At 42.9% G+C, this 19,161-nt stretch overlaps 1 protein-coding gene across 1 annotated transcript; it reads right to left on the reverse strand.

Moving 5' to 3' along the window:
- Positions 1-9,978: 9,978 nt before the first annotated feature.
- IL36B (interleukin 36 beta) lies at positions 9,979-16,378 on the reverse strand. The gene is made up of 4 exons (XM_061156111.1): positions 16,363-16,378; positions 15,737-15,844; positions 12,195-12,334; positions 9,979-10,191 (listed from the first exon to the last, which is right to left on the reverse strand). The coding sequence occupies exons 1-4, from the start codon at positions 16,376-16,378 to the stop codon at positions 9,979-9,981; spliced, it is 477 nt and encodes a 158-aa protein (XP_061012094.1).
- Between the last annotated feature and the right edge of the window lie 2,783 nt (positions 16,379-19,161).

Genomic DNA, 19,161 nt, shown 5'->3' on the forward strand with positions numbered 1-19,161 from the left:
TTTGTCATCAACTTTGTCAGCAGGAAGGACAAGAACTGAGGCAGAATTTCCAACATGAGCATGAAAAATGAGCTTGATGTCCTCAAGCACATTCTTCAGATGTTTGGTTTTCCCCTCAAAGAGAAAAGAGGACTGATGTCATGGTTTGTGACTCAGATAAATCCTCCTGGATTTCTTATATTGATCTCCTTAAAGGGGACTCAGTCCCCACCCTAGTGAAAAAGAGAAAGACATCTTCAGATGAGTAAAACAAGGACACAGAATCACACTATTTCAATTAATTTTAATTTTTATCATAGTTATACATACATATTGCTTTTGAGATTCAGAAAAGATGTTTGGGTAGTGCTTTGGGACTTCAAAGAGGAGAAAGGATATTAATGAGGAGATGGAAAAGCAAATATGTGATATTTTCTGGGCCCTGTAGAGACAATGGGACAAGCCACATTTTCCCCACCACACCCTGCCCATATTCTTGCAAATATCTCTGGAGGGAGCTTTATTCCCAGAACAGACACTTTATCCAGTCTTTGGGCAGCTATGTTTGTGCATGCATGCTCAGCCATCTTCAACTCTTTGTGACCCCATGGACTGTAGCCCACCAGTCTTCTCTGTCCATGGGATTTCCCAGGCAAGAATACTGGAGTGGGTTGCCATTTCCTCTTCCAGGGGATCTTTCTGACTTAAGGATAAAACCTGTGTCTCCTGCATTGGCAGATGGATTCTTTACCACTGAGCCACCTCGGAAGCCCTAAGGCAGCTAAAGGGGAGATAAAAAGAAAGACTTTCTGAGTCTTCTATTGCTAAAAAATAATCAGCTTAAAATAATTCACATGCAAAAGAGACATATTTGGGAGTGGCAAATTTTGCTTCTGTATAGCAATATGTGTGTAGTTGTCAGGGAGAGTAGGACCATCAGCATTACCCTGCCTCTCCCCACCATTTAGCATCCTCGGAGAGACCTGCATAGGTCCCAGACCCAAACTCTCTTCAAGGGTGACATCTCATTGCTCAACCCATTGATCTCTTGGGGGAAAACCCCATGGTTCCAATCCTTCTTCCAATCTCAGGTTTCTTCACATGGAGTCAAGAGGGCCTCTGGGATTATCTTATCCCCACCCACCCACCACCCACCCCGACAAGCATTTCACACTTCTGAGTTGTCATGGGAGTTTCTACCAACTATTTCCTAATTATGGGGAGATAAAAACCTATTTTAAGGGAAGATAAGAAAAATTTAGACATAAAAATTTTCTCTCTGCCCTTTGACCTCCCCTTCCCCTCTAGTGCGCACTGTGCATCTGTATTATGCATTAACCAGACAGACCTCCCCAATGGCAGAAAAAAACGTGTTCTGTTGTAGAAATCTAGTTTCCTTCTTCTGGCACCAGCCATGTAACTCCTTAAAAGATAACATTCCTTTCTCAGTCCTGTAAGGGGATCACACTGACCCACCACTCGCCTTGTACTTGCAGACATCTCTGGTGAACTTTATGTGCAATGCCAATACAGCCTTTCCCTTAAAGAGAGAAACTGATGCAGCACAGACTGGTCAGATGACTTAAGGGAAGCCACACATAATGGAAGTTCTCAGTTCAAATACTTAGTCATGACCTTATTAATTTTACTAGCTCTATTACTTGTATCTTGCCTTTTACAAGATTATTGCTTCTCACATTACCAAATGCATGCCTGAGCCTCAGATAAAATGAATAATAGTTAGGTGACTTGAAACGATTGACCAAATATATAATTCTGTAAGATCAATGATCGTAATAGTGTAACTCTAGATAAGGGAAGAAGCAACAAGAGGAAACCATTTTCCAGATCATAACAGTCCAGAAAGACAGGCAGTCCAGAGCCTCTTGGCTATCATTAACATATCCAGTAAAAGCACATTGAGTTGGCGTGACATAGGACATATTTACTGTAGGATTATTTACAACAGCCAGGATGTATAAACAACCTAGGCATCCAAGTTAGATGAATAGATTAAAAAGAGAAGAGATATGTGATAATGTGAATACTATTCAGCCATAAAAAATGATAAAATCTTGACATTTGTGACAACACTGATATACTTTGAGTGTATTATGTTAAGTGAAGTTAGAGAAAGACAATTTTCATATGGTTTCACCTATATATGGAATCTGAAAAACAAAGTAAATAAAACAAAATCCAGACTCACAGACAGAAAGAACAGATTGGTTGTTGCCAAAAGAGAGGGAGTTGGGGACTCAAAATGGGTAAAGGGGCCAAGAAGTACAGACTTGCAGTTAAAAAAATGAGTCATGGGGATGTAAAGTTCATCATATGGAATATAATCCAAAATAATGAATTAACTTTGTGTGGTAACATGTGATAGGTAGACTTGTGATGATCGTTTCATATTGTATACAAATGTTGTATACCTAAAAATAATATAATGTTATATGTCAATTATATCTCAAAAATAGTGAAAAAAATGTAATGGAAAAAGACAAAAAAAATCATATTGAGTGACCTTCAATGAAGTCCTCGTCAGACCTGAGCATTCCTAGGGCGCCATGGGACAAACCAGTCACAAAATGCTTCCCCATCCTTGATCAAAATTAAGACCAAAAGGGAAGGGATGTAAAACAAAGAATGTTGCCCACCACCCAGTTTTATATGAATCAAGCCATTAGCTTCTACAGTCGCTAACCTATAGCACACCCTGAAATAGACTCAAGGGGAAGATCAGACTGAGGCACTAGGTACTCTGGATAAACTGACAGACTGGCCCCGAGATGGATATATTCTGGAGAAAAGTTTATGAACCCAGTTTCTTGCATCTTCCCATACTGAAAAAAGCATTAAAAACACAAAGCTTCCTGTTCTTTGAAAAATAACAGTAACTTTCAACCAAGATGAGTTCTTGGTGGCATGTACCCCTTTGCCAAAATCACATATATACTGGCCTCTCCCTTCACCTCTATAGAAAATTCCTCGAGAATTCTCTGAGAGACTGTCTCCTTGGTTACAGTCCCCAGATTGGTGCAAATACAATTTTCCATTTCTTACTTTTTTTAAAAAAAATAGAAAGAACTGTTTATTTATTTGGGAGTTTGCTGGGTCTTCGTTGCTGTGTGCAGGCTTTCTCCAGTTGTGGTGAGCAGGGGATAGTCTTTGTTGTGGTGTCCAGGCTTCTCATTGCAGTGTCTTCTCTTGCTGTGGAGCTTGGGCTCTAGGCGCATGGGCTTCATACTTGCAGCACATGGGCTCAGTAATTGTGCACCGGGTTAGTTGCCCTTCAGCATATGGGATCCTCCTGCAGCAGGGATCGAACTCTTGTCCCCTGCACTGGCAAGTGGATTCCTTACCACTGGACCACCAGGGAAGCCCTCATTTCTTTCTTAGATTGACTACTGATTAATTTTTCATCAACACCAATATGTTTCCCCAGAATCTCTTCAAGTTCTGCGGGCATAGAAAATGCTAGAGTCTTACTGTTATATTTAAAATGAATAACCAACAAGGACTGATTGTATAGCACAGGGAACTCTGCTCAATGTTATGTGGCAGCCTGGATGGGAGAGGGGTTTGGGGGAGAATGGATACAAGTACATGTATGGCAGAGTCCCTCTGCTGCCCACCTAAAACTATCACAGCATTGTTAATCAGCTATGCTCCAATGTAAAATATAATTTTTTTAAAAATAATTAAAAGGAAAGAAAAAGAAAATGCTGGCATCTTCTACCTTCATTAATCTCTAGAAAACCTTACATCTTGCAGACCTTGGGAATTGGGAAAGGGGCTTTGGAAAAAGACATGAGCCAGAACTTCAGTCTTGGAGGACATGTCTCTCTCTGCTGCATCTTGATGGAGGGATGTTGAGTCCATCATCATGGACCAGGATGCCCACAGGTAGCCTGCCCAGGGGTCTGAGGAGCTGGGGACCTGTCAGGTTGGGATGCTTTCCCCCTGAACCCCTTCATCCTCCTTGCAGGGAGCTCCCAATTTCAAATAGGACAAGATCGTGGGCCCCTGAAGATGCCAGCATTTTCTTTTTCTTTCCTTTTAGTTATTTGTTTATTTTTATTTTACATTGGAGCATAACCAATTAACAATGTGTAGCTATTTACAGTAGCTACACATCTCGGTGGGACCATGCCCCTCACAGCAAGGCTGGGTAGAGGCAGGACTGGAGACAGATAAAGAGAACATTGAAGGACTTTGACCCTGAACTTGCCTTGGACCCTCAGGGAGCAGACAGGTTTGGAGACACTGATCTCTAAGAGAGGACTAGACAATTCCCCCTACTTGTACCCTGCTGTCCCAGTGTGGGGCAGGGAGGGAATGCTGACCCAGAGCCAGAAACCAGGAAATTCTAAGCAGGTGGACTTGTTCACTTTTTGTGATGCTCACCTCCTGGCCCACCTCAGAACAATCTCTCCAGCCCTTGCAGCCAAGGTTCAGAGCAGATGGTGGATTGGGAAGGGCTTGGGGTCCTTCCCTGGCTTCACAGGCTCTGAGATCCCAACCCCCATACACTGCTGACGAGTTGACTTTCCATGAGTCAGTGCTCTCCTAGGCCTCATAAGTTGTCCTATATTCCATCCTTCCCTACAGGAATAAAAAGAGGACCTCCAGCAAGAAGACACTCTTTGCAACCCCATGGACTGGAGCCCACCAGGCTCCTCTGTCCATGGGATTTCCCAGGCAAAAGTATTGGAGTGGGTTGCCATTTCCTTCTCCAGGGGGGTCTTCCTGACCCAGGGATCAAACTCACATCTCCTGCATTGCAGGCAGATTCTTTACTACTGATCCATTTAAGAGAGTTAAATAGCCCAATCACTCACCAGGCTGGGATAACAGGACACAGACAAAGCCAGCTGGGCATTAACACAAAATACACAGCAACTAAAACATGGCACAACATCCCCCTTCTCGAGTGACTCCCACTTTTTTACTTTTTAAACCATAAACTATCAGAAATGTGACTTCTTGAGCCACTGCAGAAAACAGTATGGAAGTTCCTCAGAAAACTAAAAATAGGACTGCCAATTCCAGCAGTTCTGCTCCTGAATACATAGCCATTAAAAAGACAAAAGCACTAATTGAAAAGTGTATGTGCATCCCATTATTCATAGCATCATTATTTATAGTAGCTAAAACATGGAAACAACATAAATGTCCATCAAAAGATGAATGGATAAAGAAGTTGTGGAATATGTGTGTGTGTATGTATGTATATAATGAAATACTACTCAACAAGAAAAAATGAAATTTTGCCATTTGTAGCAACATCAGTGAACTTGGAGGGTATTATGCTAAGTGAAATAAGTCAGACAAAAATAAATACTGTGTATCACTTACATGCAGTTGATTTCCATTTGAGGGAGAGGCAGAGATATGATTCTGGGGCAACAGCCTTGTTAACAAATGGATATCACAGAGGGCCATGCAAGCCGCCTTCACAAAGTTGGAGCACTTGTGTAGACATGAGACCTCTCTTCTCTGTGACATCAAGGATTAGGAACAGGAAGGTGGGTTTTATTCCAGATGAGACTAGTTTTTCTGGGGAGGGTGGACTGCCTGGGGAGGGTGAACTCCCTGGGGAGAAAGTTGGCTCCTTATTTATTCATTCACTTAGCAATTAATTAATAATTAATTTGTTCAACATATATTTATTTGACACAGACATGGTGCTAGGAGCTGGGGGTGTAATGGTGAACTAGACAAATATTACTTTCCACCAATCAAGGATTTTACCCTGCAAAGAGGGAAGGAAAGAAAAAGACAAAGGCGAATAAAATCATTATGAATTATGTGAAGAAAAAAAAAGAGGAGAAAGGAAATTTCAGGAGGTAGAAGAAGCAGCTTTCTTCAGACATGGTGGTTAGGGAAGGCCTCTTGAGGAGGTGAAATATAAGGAAATAACTTGAAGGAGCCAGAAAGGCAAAGAGAGAGAATAAGCCGATGCAGGTAACAGGGATGTACATGAGCACAGCATATGCAAAGGTCCAGGGGCTATAAAGGACTCAGCATATTCAAAGAACTGAAAGATTAGCATGACCGAAGATGGCAATGGAGAGATTGATCTGAAAGTAGTGTTGGGCCATCAGGGGCCGGACCATCCAGTCAAACCTGTAAACTATGGTAAAGAATTTGCATTTCATGAAAATTCAAACTACAATGAGGTATCACCTCACACCAATCAGAATGGCCATCATCAAAAAAAATCTACAAATGATAAATACTGGAGAGAATGTTGAGAAAAGGGAACTGATACAGCCACTATGGAGAATTGTATGGAGATACCTCAAAAAACTATGTATCTACCATATGACCAGCAAGGGCTTCCCAGTTGGGGTAGTGGTAAAGACACTAGACATAAATACACATAGACATAAGAGACATGGGTTCGATCCCTGGGTTGAGAACGTCCCCTGGAGGAGGGCACGGTAAACCACTCCAGTATTCTTGCCTGGGAAATCCCATGGACAGAGGAGCCTGATGGGCTGCAGCACATAGAGTCTCAAAGAGTCAAACATGACCGAATTGACATAGCACTTACACACACATGACCCAGCAATCCCACTACGGGTCATATGCCCTGAGAAAACCACAATTCTACAAGACACTTTTACACCAATGTTCATTGCAGCAATATTTACAATAGCCAGGACATGGAAGCAACCTAGTTGTCCATCAACAAATTAATGGATAAATATATAAATGGAATATTATTCAGCCATACAAAGGAACAAATTTGAGTCAGTTGTAGTGAGGTGGATGAACCTAGAGCCTCTTACACAGAGTGAAGTAAGTCAGAAAGAGAAAAACAAGCATTGTATATTAGCACATATATATGGAATCCAGAAGAATGATACTGATGAACCTAGCAGAGAATGGACTTATGGACACAATGGGGGAAGATGAGGGTGGGATGAACTGAGAAAGTAGCATTGACATATATACACATAATAAAGTGTATATATGGGTTGGATGTAGGTCATGTGTAAAATAGGTAGTCAAAAGTCTCTGTATAACTCAGGGAGCCCAGCCTGGTGTTCTGAAATGACCTAGAGGAGTGGGATGGAGGCGGGGGTAGGGGGGAGGCTCAAAGGGGAGAGTGTGTGTGGGTGTGGGTGTGGGTGTATACATATATATACACTGCTTAGTTGCTTCAGTCATGTCTGATTCTGTGTGACCCTATGGACTTCAGTCTGCCAGGCTCCTCTGTCCATGGGATGCTCTAGGCAAGAGTGGGAGAATGGGTTGCCATGCCCTCCTCCAGAGGATCTTCCCAATCCAGGGATGGAACCAGAGTCTCCTGCATTGCAGACAGATTCTTTACCACTGAGCCATCAGGGAAGCCTATCTATCTATGTATCTATGTATCTATCTATCAGCCTAAATATGACTGATTGAGTTGTTCCATGGCAGAAACCAACACAACATTGTAAAGCAATTTTCCACCAATTAAAAAAATTTAACAATAAGCAAATTTTTATAAATGAATTTGCATTTCATTCTAACTGCAAGTGGAAACATCAAAGAAGTCTAAACATTGGAATGGCATAGTTGAATTTCCATTTATTGAGATAATCCTTGCTGGCTCACAGAGAACTGATTTAACAGATAGATGGAGTGGTAGATGGAGGTCACCAGTCAAGAGGCAGATGTACAGGACTGGTGAGTTACGGTGGTTTCCAGATATCCAGTGGTGGATGGCAGAGAAGGTGGAGAGGGATGTGTGGATTTGAGATGTACTGTGAAGGTAAGATTCTTGGTGAATAGACTTGATGGGTAGGATGCAGATCTTTAGAGAGAGGAAAATCAAGGATGACTCCCAGGTTTCTATCTTGAGTAACTGAGATGGAAAAGACTGGATGTGGGAATAGGCATATTGGGCAAGGATCATGAGTGCTACTTAGGACATGCTTAATTTGCAATATCCAAGCTGGTAGTTGTAAGTGCAATTCTGGAGTTCCAACAAGAACTCTGGGTCAGATCAAATCACCATTATACATTTGGAATTTAAATTCATAACAAGTAAGATCATCTAGTCACAGATTTCCCTGGTGGCTCAGTGGATAAGAATCTGCCTGTCAATGCAGGAGACACAGTTTCAATCCCTGGTTGGGGAAGATCCCATGTGCTGCAAAGCAACTAAGCCAGTGCACCACAATTATCGAGACTGTGCTCTAGAGCCTGAGAGCTTCAACTACTGAAGCCCAAGTGCCCTAGAGCCTGTGCTCCACACCAAGAGGAGCCACTGCAAGGAGAAGCCTCCACATAGCAACAAAGAGTAAAACCCCCTCCCCACTATTAGAGAAAAAGCAGTTGCAACAATGAAGACCTATTGCAGACAAAAATAAATAAAATTATTTTTAATGCCTATGTTCAAGTAAATAGAAGACAAAATTTAAAAAAAAAGAATAAAAGTACAACAATAACATCAACATTTTGAATATTAGAGTATCTCAAAGGCTGGAGGAAAAAGTCATAGAAACCAGTGTTTCAGAGGCTGAAACAAGGGAAGTAAAACTGATAGAGCTCTCTCCATCTGTCATGAGAGGATGTGAGCTCAAGGTCCTTCTACTCTGCCATCTTGTCCCTCCTCTCTTTCTCCATCTGTCTATCTTGGAATGATGAGAAATGATCTGAAGGAATAAGAATGGGAGCTAGAGAACCTGAAGCAGGGAAATGAAGGAAACCAATGCAAGGAGGTGTTCCTGAGCTCAACACTCCAGTGGGTGACTGTGACTCAATCCTGCTTGAACCCTCTGACGAATCATGTGGACTAGAGAGCTGAAATTTCCCTTCCCATTCTCCCCCATTGGTGAAGGGTTCCCAGTCATTGAAAAGCCCAATAAGCCTGTGCATCATATACCAAGAAGGGCAAGGTTTCCTGCTGGAAGAAAACCTTATATGCTCACATTCATATTCAGGGCATTATAAAACCTGCAATTTATGTGTCTCTGGTTGAGTGAATTCATAAATTATACTACAAGCTTTAACTAATGTATTCCTCACAAAATGGACAACTGGTTTAAAAGCATCAGAATAAAGAAACTTGTGATTGAATGTCCCCCTAAAAGTCTAGGAAACAGGAATAATAACAAGAAAATGTCATAGCTGATGCTTCAAAAAAATGTAAACTGCTATTAGTGATTCTTTGAAATACAGATTGACTTATATCCACTATGGTTAACAATTAATCTTAACCAAATTGTATACTGTGTGTCAAGTTATTAACTAATGATGCTATGAGTCATGATTATCAAGACTTGTGATGTTTTTATTTTACATTTACCTTACCCTTTAGATTCATCTTTTGCAGTGCATGTTACAATATTTATAATAAGCATGCATAGAATTATTAATATCTTTTATTCATAGGGTTATATGTTTGGAAGTCACATTTCCAGGCTATGGGTTGGCAGAAGGAATAGCAAGAGAGGTTGCAAGAAGGATTTGGGAGTGGACTTAAATGGACTTGGCAACTAGGATGATGGGACAAGATCAAGAAAGAATAAAAAGTGACTCTTAGGTTTCACACTGGAATGACGTGCAAGTGGGGGACACAGTGTATCTAGAAATCATCTAGAGATTATCTAGAGGGTGGGCTTCCCTGGTGGTTCAATGAATCTGTCGGCCAATGCGGGATATGTGGGTTTGATCCCTGGGTCAGGAAGATCCCCTGGAGAAGGAAATGGCAACCCACTCCAATATTTTGCCTGGGAAATCCCATGGACAGAGGAGCCTGGCAGGCTATAGTCCATGGGGTCACAAAAGAGTCGGACACGACTTAGTGACTAAACAACAGCAACAAATCTAGAGAATATCTAGAAGAGGAGGTGGTTTTGAGGTGATGAGAATGAGGTAGGCTATGGATGGGCATCCACGTACGGTGGTCTCTTAAGATGACCTGTTGTGTTTTCAAACAGAAGAACCTCTGACTGCTTGATTCTCTGAACTGGATTCAGCCACCCAGAGCCCAGACTGGATTTAGCGTCCATCCTCTAAGTAGTAATTCGTGCTTTTGGCTGTGCCCCTCTCCTTGGTGAGGGTAATGGGCTGCCCTGCCTCAGAAGAGGTTGCAATGAACCAGCCAGGGTAGGAGACAGACTGAAAGACAACAGTGGAGCCTTCGTAATTGCGGTAGAAGAGGAAGCACTTCTCTCCTTTGGGCTGATTGTAGAGGTTCATGATATTTTCTTCCTGAGGATACGAAAAAGGCTGGTTAGAGAGGATTTTTGGGAGGAGGAAGCTAAACTAACTCAGTCCTGGTACTGTCCCCTTTCCCCAAAGAGAGGGACAGCAGTAAGGGACATAGGCAGATGAGAGGGGTACGCCAGCTCTCAAAACAGGCAATCCACTGGTTCCCAGCACTTGGCCCCACCCCAGAATCCCATCACAAGAGGTGCTTCTGATTCCTTGAACCAGAACTGCCTTCCTGAGAACAGAGGGAGTTGTAAACTCTTTCATGAATGTATTCATTGGATGGTTCAGGCCAATCTCATGAGGTTCCGCACCTCCAAGTGGGTTTATACATTACAGCTTCCATCAGAAGCAGAGGATTGGCTTCATAACTACATATCTGACTTTCAAAATGGGGACCATGAGTGTGTCATCCACCAAATCCAATTAACAATCTCCTCTCTGGTCTCCACTGCCATGCAGTAGCTTTACTTAAGAGGAAGCATCCCAGAGCCTTGGAGGATCTCTGGGAGGTGGTTAAAGAGGACTGAGAATGGCCATTGTGAAACGTTCTCAGGGATGTATTCTCTGGCTTGCAGAGTAAGCTCTTTCAGTAAAATGAGTCTTAACACCTTCCAAAGGTCCCTTGTGTTGACTTGGGGATCAGGTCAGCTTTCCTTCTTTATAGTGAATATCCAGGATTGCAAACCTATTTCTTTTCGGTTTGTTTGTTTTCTTCTTTCTTTTTTATTTTCTAAATTATGAAAGGATGCAGAGAAGGCAATGGCACCCCACTCAGTTACTCTTGCCTGGAAAATCCCACGGATGGAGAAGTCTGGTAGACTGCAGTCCATGGGGTCACTAAGAGTCGGACACAACTGAGCAACTTCAGTTTCACTTTTCACTTTCATGCATTGGAGAAGGAAATGGCAACCCACTCCAGTGTTCTTGCCTGGAGAATCCCAGGGACAGGGGAGCCTGATAGGCTACCATTTATGGGGTCGCATAGAGTCAGACATGATTGAAGTGACTTAGAAGCAGCAGCAGCAGCATGAAAGGATGATAACATATTTACGGGAGACTTGGAAAATACAGAACAAAGTTACATATCATTCCACTATAGGTTGCAATTATTTTTCAGTTCAGTTCCATTCAGTCGCTCAGTTGTGTCCGACTCTTTGCAACCCCATGAACCACAGGATGCCAGGCCTCCCTGTCCACCCCCATCTCCCAGAGTTTACCCGAACTCATGTCCATTGAGTCAGTGATGCCATCCAACCATCTCATTCTCTGTTGTCCCCTTCTCCTCCTGCCCTCAATCTTTCCCAGCATCAGGGTCTTTACAAATGAGTCAACTCTGTATCAGGTGGCCAAAGTATCGGAGTTTCAGCTTCAACATCAGCCCTTCCAATGAACACCCAGGACTGATCTCCTTTAGGATGGACTGCTTAGATCTCTTTGCAGTCCAAGGGAGTCTCATGAGTCTTCTCCAACACCACAGTTCAAAAGCATCAATTCTCGAGTGTTCAGATTTCTTTATAGTCCAATTCTCACATCCACACATGACTACGGGAAATACCATAGCCTTGACTAGATGGACATTTGTTGACAAAGTAATATCTCAGCTTTTTAATATTAAATAAAGATTTTTTAGTTGGAATTTCAATATCAAACTCTCAAAAGTTACTAGAATGAACAGACAGAAAAATAGAAGCATATGGTATATCTGAAAAGCACTATGAACCAATTCAACATAATTGAGATTATACAATTTTCACACAACGGTAGGATACAAATTCTATTCAAGTTCCCGTAGACTATAAACCAGGAGACCCTGGACGATCCAGGGACATAAAACAAGGTGCAAAAATTTCATGGTCTAAAGATATTGAAATCATACAGAGTCTGTTCTTCTATTACTGTAGAATTATACAAACCTATTACTTATATTCAGTAACAGATTAAATGAAACTGAAAGTTCCTCTCATTAATGTACTTTTCTAATTAGCTGCATAACCACTCACCTTAAGCTGCAAAGTGGGATAGCCCTGGATTTCTGTACAGTAGAGACAGAGATTTTTGTCCTTGATTCCCAGGTAATGTGGAGTACCTTCTCCTTCCTTATGGAATTCCTTGTCTCTACATGCTATCAAGGAAAGAATGACTGGAAACACAGGGAAAATGGAAACAGGTGTCAGGCTCCAAGCAGTGAAAAGGCCATTCCTTCTGGTCTGACACTCACGTCTGGGGGATACTGAGCAGCCAGGACACAGCCCCCTCCCGGAGTCTTCTCCCACTAGCCATGTGTCAGAGACCCTTCATCAGTTGGCTGAAACCCATTTCTTATTTCTTCCTTAATATCAGAGCCCCAGCTGTCACCAGGATATATTACTTCCCCAAGATAAAAATAAATTTCACATCACACTTACAGCTAACTTTGACTATATGCTTAAGTTTTAGCCCATGAGATAGGAGTGGAATGTTGTGTAGGATTTCTAAGAATGTTCTTCTTTAAAAGGAGTTCACTCAGTTGGGAGGAGCTTTCTTCTTATTACCTGTCTTAATACCTAGATGGTGGTGAAGGTGATCTTGAAGATGGTAAAGCAGAACCCTAGAATCCTTGGAATCTGGTGGCATTACAGAGGCACCTATGGGCCTTAGTCTGCCTTCTCAGGCTTCTTTTCCATGAGAAAGAAAGGAATTTCTATCTTATTTAATTCCTGCTGGATGGTTTAGTCACCAAGCCATGTCTGACTCTTTTGCAATCTCATGGACTGCAGCCTGCCAGGCTCCTCTGTCCATGGGATTTCCCAGGCAAGAATACTGGAGTGGGTTGCCATGTCTGCCTCCAGGGGTTTTTCCTGACCCTGGGATCAAACCCACATCTCCTGCATTGAAAAGTAGATTCCTTACTACTGAGCCACTGGGGAAGCCCCTAATTAATTCCTAGTTGAGTGGATTTTCTGTCACTATCAGTATAATTTAATTCTCAACTAATTTAGCAGGTGATTCCCAGGAGCCTGCGTGTTCTGCATCTATCCTTCTGGGTAGGGAGAAGGGAATTTATCCATTCAACATTGTTTATTGAGTGCTCGCTCAAGGCTCTGGAGATATAGCTGAAAACAAGAGACATTGTTATTGCCACCATGGAAAATGGGACTAAACCATGCAAACAGAGAAATGACCAGAACCACGATAAATGGCAACACCTGTTTTGGGGAAACTGACAAAGGCCTGAGATAGTAGGAGAGAGACCAAGAAAGAGGAAGCGAAAAAGCAGAGTGAAGTTCAAGCCAAGAACTTAACGCTAAGAGGAAGCCAGTAAATGAAGAAATGGGAATGTGGTGGTGGAAGGGTTTGGATGAAGAGTGTTGACAGGGAAAGGAAATGTCAAGACCCTTAGATGGAAAGAAACTCAGTAAGTTCCAGGCTCCAAAAATAAGATTGGTGTGCCTGAGATCTCCTCACTGCTCACTTTCCCCAAACTTCCACCCCAAAAACACAAATACTTGGAAACAATATTCTTCTATTAATGTGATAAGAAGGTCACTCATGATGGCTTGTGAAGATAAGACGCGAAGCTACACAAGTGAAGTGGGAGAGAGGGCAGTGAGGAAGTAATACAGTGCTCCAAGTGAAAGATGATATTAACTTAGAAATAAGGCTTATTTTGCACATAGACTCATCAGTCTCTGCTGGTGGATTAAATGGAGATGAAAGAAAAGAAGAAATAAGGATGCCTTCTGTATTTCTGGCTCCAGTGAACAGGGTGATGGTAGTGCCACTAAAGAAGATAGGGAAGACTGGGTCCATAAACCATTTTGAGAAGTCAGATCCACAGTTCCACTTTTGGAATAGATGTTGTTAGAGATGTCTGCATGCTAAGTCACTTCAGTTGTGTCTGACTCTCTGTGATCCCATGCACTGTAGCCCACCAGGGTCCTCTGTCCCCGGGATTCTCCAGACAAGAATACTGGAGTGGATTGCCATGCCCTCCTCCAAGGGATCTGCCCAACCTAGGGATCTAATCCACATCTCCTACATCTCCTTCAGTGACAGGTGGGTTCTTTACCACTAGCGCCACCAGAGATGTCTGAGAGGACTTTATCAAAAGGACATGGGTTACAGAGACCTATACATCAGCTCAGCAAACAGTTCAGGAAACATTCACTGCACACCCACCCTGTGATAGTTGGAATTTAAAGGTCACTAGCTACTAGCCAAAATCTGTTTTTGTTTTGCCTCTGGACACAGAGTTAGACTACATTTCCCAGCATCCCTTGCAGTTAGCTACAAGTTATGTGACTCCATTTTAGCCATTGGTTATGAATGGGAATGTTCCAGGCCATTTTCGCTTGGTCACAAAGCCTTTCTATACATACTCTTCTGCTCTCTATCATCTTCTGTCAGACAGAAGCAAAAAAGGACATGGGAAAAATTTTCAGGGGAGATATCTGGGTTGGAAGCATAAATGCCGGAATGAAAAGGCAACACATCAATCCAAGAAACCAGCTCTGAGTCCCTTCAGAGTGGTGATGTGATGGTTACAGATTGAGTTCTGAAAATTGCCAGCATTTGGCTATTTTACAGAGAAAGTGGAGTCAGAATGGAGAGTGCAAAAGAAGAGCCAGTGAACCACATAGAACATTCTTACCGAGGGAGGGAATGGAGAGTGTTCAAGAAAGAGTAATCAATTATGCTGACTGCCACTGAGGAACAAAAAGTGAGGACAGAGAAATGGGTCAGGGGACTGGGAAGAGAAGCTAGAGATGAGTGGGCAAAGAACAATTCAGAAGTTTTATTCTTTGATGTAAGCATGGACAGGTGGGGAAATGGAGACAAGTTGTGTACTCTTCCATGACTATGACTGTACATAGAACAGTATATAGATTACCACAGAGGAAAATAGAGCACTTGTAGAAATGGAACGTGCAAATTCAGAGGAGGTTTTTAGCATTAGGCCTGGAAATGTTCTATTAGCGCATGTCTATCAGAGTTAGAAGACAAAGACAGAATAAGCAGGGGAGAGGGGAATGAAATCAAACATCAAAGGAACAAACAAGAAAGGAAAAGAAGCTGATTTGGACTGACTTTTTTTCAGCTTTATTGAGGTATAATTGGCATGCAATGGACTGATGGGAGGAAGGAATATTCCCCTATTATTCGAAGACAGGACTCCAAATTAGAAAAATACAGGTATGATAATGGAAAGCTGAAGCAGTTTAAATTTAAGGACAGAGGTAGCAATGGTTGAAATTTAGAAGAGGGAAATTCCGAGGAGAAGGTCAGCTGTTAATTGAATGAATAATCTCTTCTTAACTAAGGACATTTTCTTTTGGTAAGGAGAGTTCCAGATCCATCACACCCTCATTTCTGGGTACAGGTCTCCTTTCCTCACACCCTTCCCAGATAGTGTGAGGGAACCATCTTGCCCTTTCCTGCCTTTCTTGAGGGCACTGAAGCTGTCCCCAAGAACATGCTTCCCAAGCTCACGCAAGTTTGTCCTCATCCCCAGTGGAGCTGATATCCCTTTAAGGGCAACACAGTGGCTTTGATTGTCACTCACCAGGTTTAACGTTGTTGCTAGAAGGAACTGCTATTAATGAATTTCCTTTTACGATCCACACCATCTGCTGAGAATCACGAATGTGAAGGTAACTGGGATTTTCTTGCGCTGCCAGAAGACAGAAAATCACAAAATACACATGAGGCTATTGTAAACTTTAGGACTCCAATTGCAACTGGTAATAAAGGCCTTTGATTCCTAGGATTCGTAGGAGTAGGTTTACTGCTCTGACAAAGAGTGGCTATTAAGGGAAAGGAAATAGGGCAGGGGCTGGTTTGTGAACCAATGCATCTGAAAGAAGTTACATGCATTCATAGTCCCAAGAGTCTTTCAAGATTCACCCTTTTTTCTAGGATTATCAGTGACTTGTCTTTTTGCTGATTGATAGTCTCTGGGTAGTAACAAAACCAAGTATATATGAATCAGTCATCAATACATTGTTTCTTATTTACCCTCTTTATCAAAATAAATAAGTAGTTCTAGAACTGCTTATTTATTTTGAATGAATAATCTGGACTACAAGGGTTTCTTATACTCTAAATTACAAAACAGAAACCCCTGTACTCCATTTATTTGGGGAGACCAGATGGAAGTATTTCCAAGCTGGTTTGTGATTCATCACTTACACATAGGGCTTTCCATGTTGGCTTCAGGGCTTTCTGTGAAGAGGATGAGGTAGACCAGATGGTGGAGAGGCTGTGGTCAGCAGTTAGTCCTATAAGGAAAGAGGGAAGAAAAACACGTTATCAATTTCTCTCCCTTTACCTGGAATGCTGTATAAAAAAACTGTCCTGAGGCCCTATCTTAGATGCACATTTGAGAGTAAGGATGGGAAAAGCATGTTCCAGGGCTATAAAACCCAAGATGGAAGCTCCCGTCACTGTCAGGGCTGAGTGGTCCTGGCTGTCCAGGCTGCAGTGGCCCTGGGATGCCCTCCATCCATCACATCTAGGATTGTTAGGAGATTTAAGTGTATCAGCTCAGGTACCTTCTGGTGCCGCAAGTCTCTGGATTTAGAAGAAGAAAGAGTACATGCCTGTCTCCATTTAGCACAGCTGATAAGCCACCAGCTATCCTGACTTCAAGCTTGAGCATCCTAAATAACCAGCAGCTACCCTGTCTCTCTGACTCACATCTTCCCCCACCCTTCATCCAAAGAGGCATCTCTGCACAAGGATGTCCATGGACCACATTAGGTATTTTGACTGTTTGGAGACATCTATCTCTGAGCTTCTGGTTAGGAAACCATGACAATTCCCCAAGAAGACCACAAACTCCCCACAATGAGAACCAATTGTTCACATCCCCTTCTGCCTCAGGATATGCAGTGCCTGAATCTGTTGTCATCCCTATAGAAAGAGTAAACCCACTACCAGCAGCACTCTGGAAGCAGTCTCAGTTCCTCTGACACTGTGGGTCTTGGACCAAGGCTCCCAGAGGTTCCTCAAGGCTGGAAACAGAGCAGTGAAAGAAGGTTCCCCATACACAGTTTCTGAGCAACAGGAGTTACCTTTGTCCAGAGATGCTCTTGTCCTAGAGCCCAATGTTAAGGCTCCACCTGCACCCAAGTGCCCTGGAGAACTGTCCGGGACTTCCAGGCCTTTAAATGAGTGAGGAAATAGGGTTATTTCCTGGCTCTGGGTGTTCCCACTTTGACAAGAAAACTGGTCCAAGACAGAGGTCCCATGAGGATTCAGTGGGTGACTGAGAGGCAGCACAGGTGTGGCCAGGCTGGGGTCCTGGAGAAACCAGAGGAGAGTAAATGTCAGGAAACACCAATGAGGAAATACAGAAAAGGCCAGATGCTGAGTTAAGGAGGAGAACTTCCTTCTGGACTGCTTTGGAGGCAGAGGTGTGGCTCACTTTATTCACTGACTGTGTGAGCCATGGCCTCATTCACATCCTATTTGAGGCAAGCCATAGTCCTCCTTTCAGAGTTTTGCATAACCAACATTTATGCAAGATTCATTCTGTATCTGATAGAGATGTACCTGATGAATCTTTCATCCTTTAGGAGCTATTCATCTTTATTTCTTATGGAAGAAAACAGTCCCTGAGAGATGGCAAAACTTACCTAAAGTCATATAGCCACTAAGAAATGTAACTAAGTTAAAAATCAAGTCTTTTTGGGCTTCCCTGGTATCTCAGTGGTGAAGAGTCCACCTGCCAATGCAGGAGACATGGGTTTGATCCCTGATCCAGTAAGATCCCATATGCCATGGGGCAACTAAGCCCGTGAGCCACAACTATTAAGCCTGTGCTCTAGAGTCCAGGAGTCACAACTACTGAGCCCACATGTCACAACTACTGAAGTCCATGCACCCTAGAGCCTGTGCTCCACAACAGAAGAAGCCACTGCAACAGGAAGCCTTTGTACTGCAATGAACAGTAGCCCCCAATCACCGCAACTAGAGAAAAGCCTACAGAGCAACAAAGACCCAGCACAGCCAAAAATAAATAAACAAAAAAATTATTTTTTAAAAGTCAAGCCTTTCTGTGCTTAACCACTATGTAGTATGTTGCCTTTGGGTCATGATCTCCTGCACCCAGTGTTAACTGAGATACATAGGAAGCCTCGTGCTTGGTGGTGGGTATTAAAAACTGCACTGTATCTAAGGAGACTCACTTAATAGGAGGACATTTGGAGGTCTCCTGGCTTCCTATCTCTGCTTCAGGAATCAGACTCAGCCTCAACATTGGTGGTGAAAGGGAACCATTACCCTTGAAACCCATATTGTTTGTCAGTCCTAGGTGGCGCTAGTAGTAAAGAACATGTGTGCCATTGCAGGAGATGCAGGAGACCCTGGTTCAATCCCTCCATCTAGAAGATCCCCTGGAGGAGGGCATGGCAACCCACTCCAGTATTCTTGCCTGGAGAATCCCAGGGACAGAGGAGCCTGGCGGGCTACAGTTCACAGGGTCACAAAGAGTTGACACAACTTAGCATACAAACACGCATGCCTAAACATAAAGAAGTATTCATTCTATGCCAAGGTTTACTTTCATGTTACTCACAACCACTGATCAGGGCTCTGTTCTCTGAAACCCACCACTGACTCTCTCCCAGGGAGTATTGCAGCAGTCCCTAACTGGCCTCCCTGCTTCTGTTCTTACCTCCCTCAAGTTAAACTCCCACCCAGCAGCAGTGAGTAGGATCAAAGATGTCAGTGTGATCCTATCACTGCCCTGCTCAGAACTCTCCCATGGCTTCACATCACACCCCAAAAGCACTCAACACAGCTCACACAAGCACAGGTAAACTTGCCCTTGCTTATAAACTTGACCTTGCTTGTCTCTCTGCCCGTCTTCTATCCCTGCCTTTCCTACCCTCCCCGCTCTGGTGTCTTGCTGATTCTACCCCCCACTCCCAACAAAGAGCTCCTCTTCTCAGGGAGCCTCTGCTGTTGCTCTGCAGGAATTGGACT

The sequence above is a fragment of the Dama dama genome, chromosome 11, assembly GCF_033118175.1.
Source record: "Dama dama isolate Ldn47 chromosome 11, ASM3311817v1, whole genome shotgun sequence".
Lineage (NCBI taxonomy): Eukaryota > Metazoa > Chordata > Mammalia > Artiodactyla > Cervidae > Dama > Dama dama.

Bases quoted from the DNA above. Each gene is read 5' to 3' on its own strand.
- IL36B (XM_061156111.1), bottom strand. The intron at 12,335-15,736 runs GTGAGTGACAAT...CTGTGTTTCCAG, and splicing joins TAGCAACAACGTTAAACCTG to TCATTCTTTCCTTGATAGCA. The intron at 10,192-12,194 runs GTGAGTGGTTAT...TCGTATCCTCAG, and splicing joins ATCCCACTTTGCAGCTTAAG to GAAGAAAATATCATGAACCT.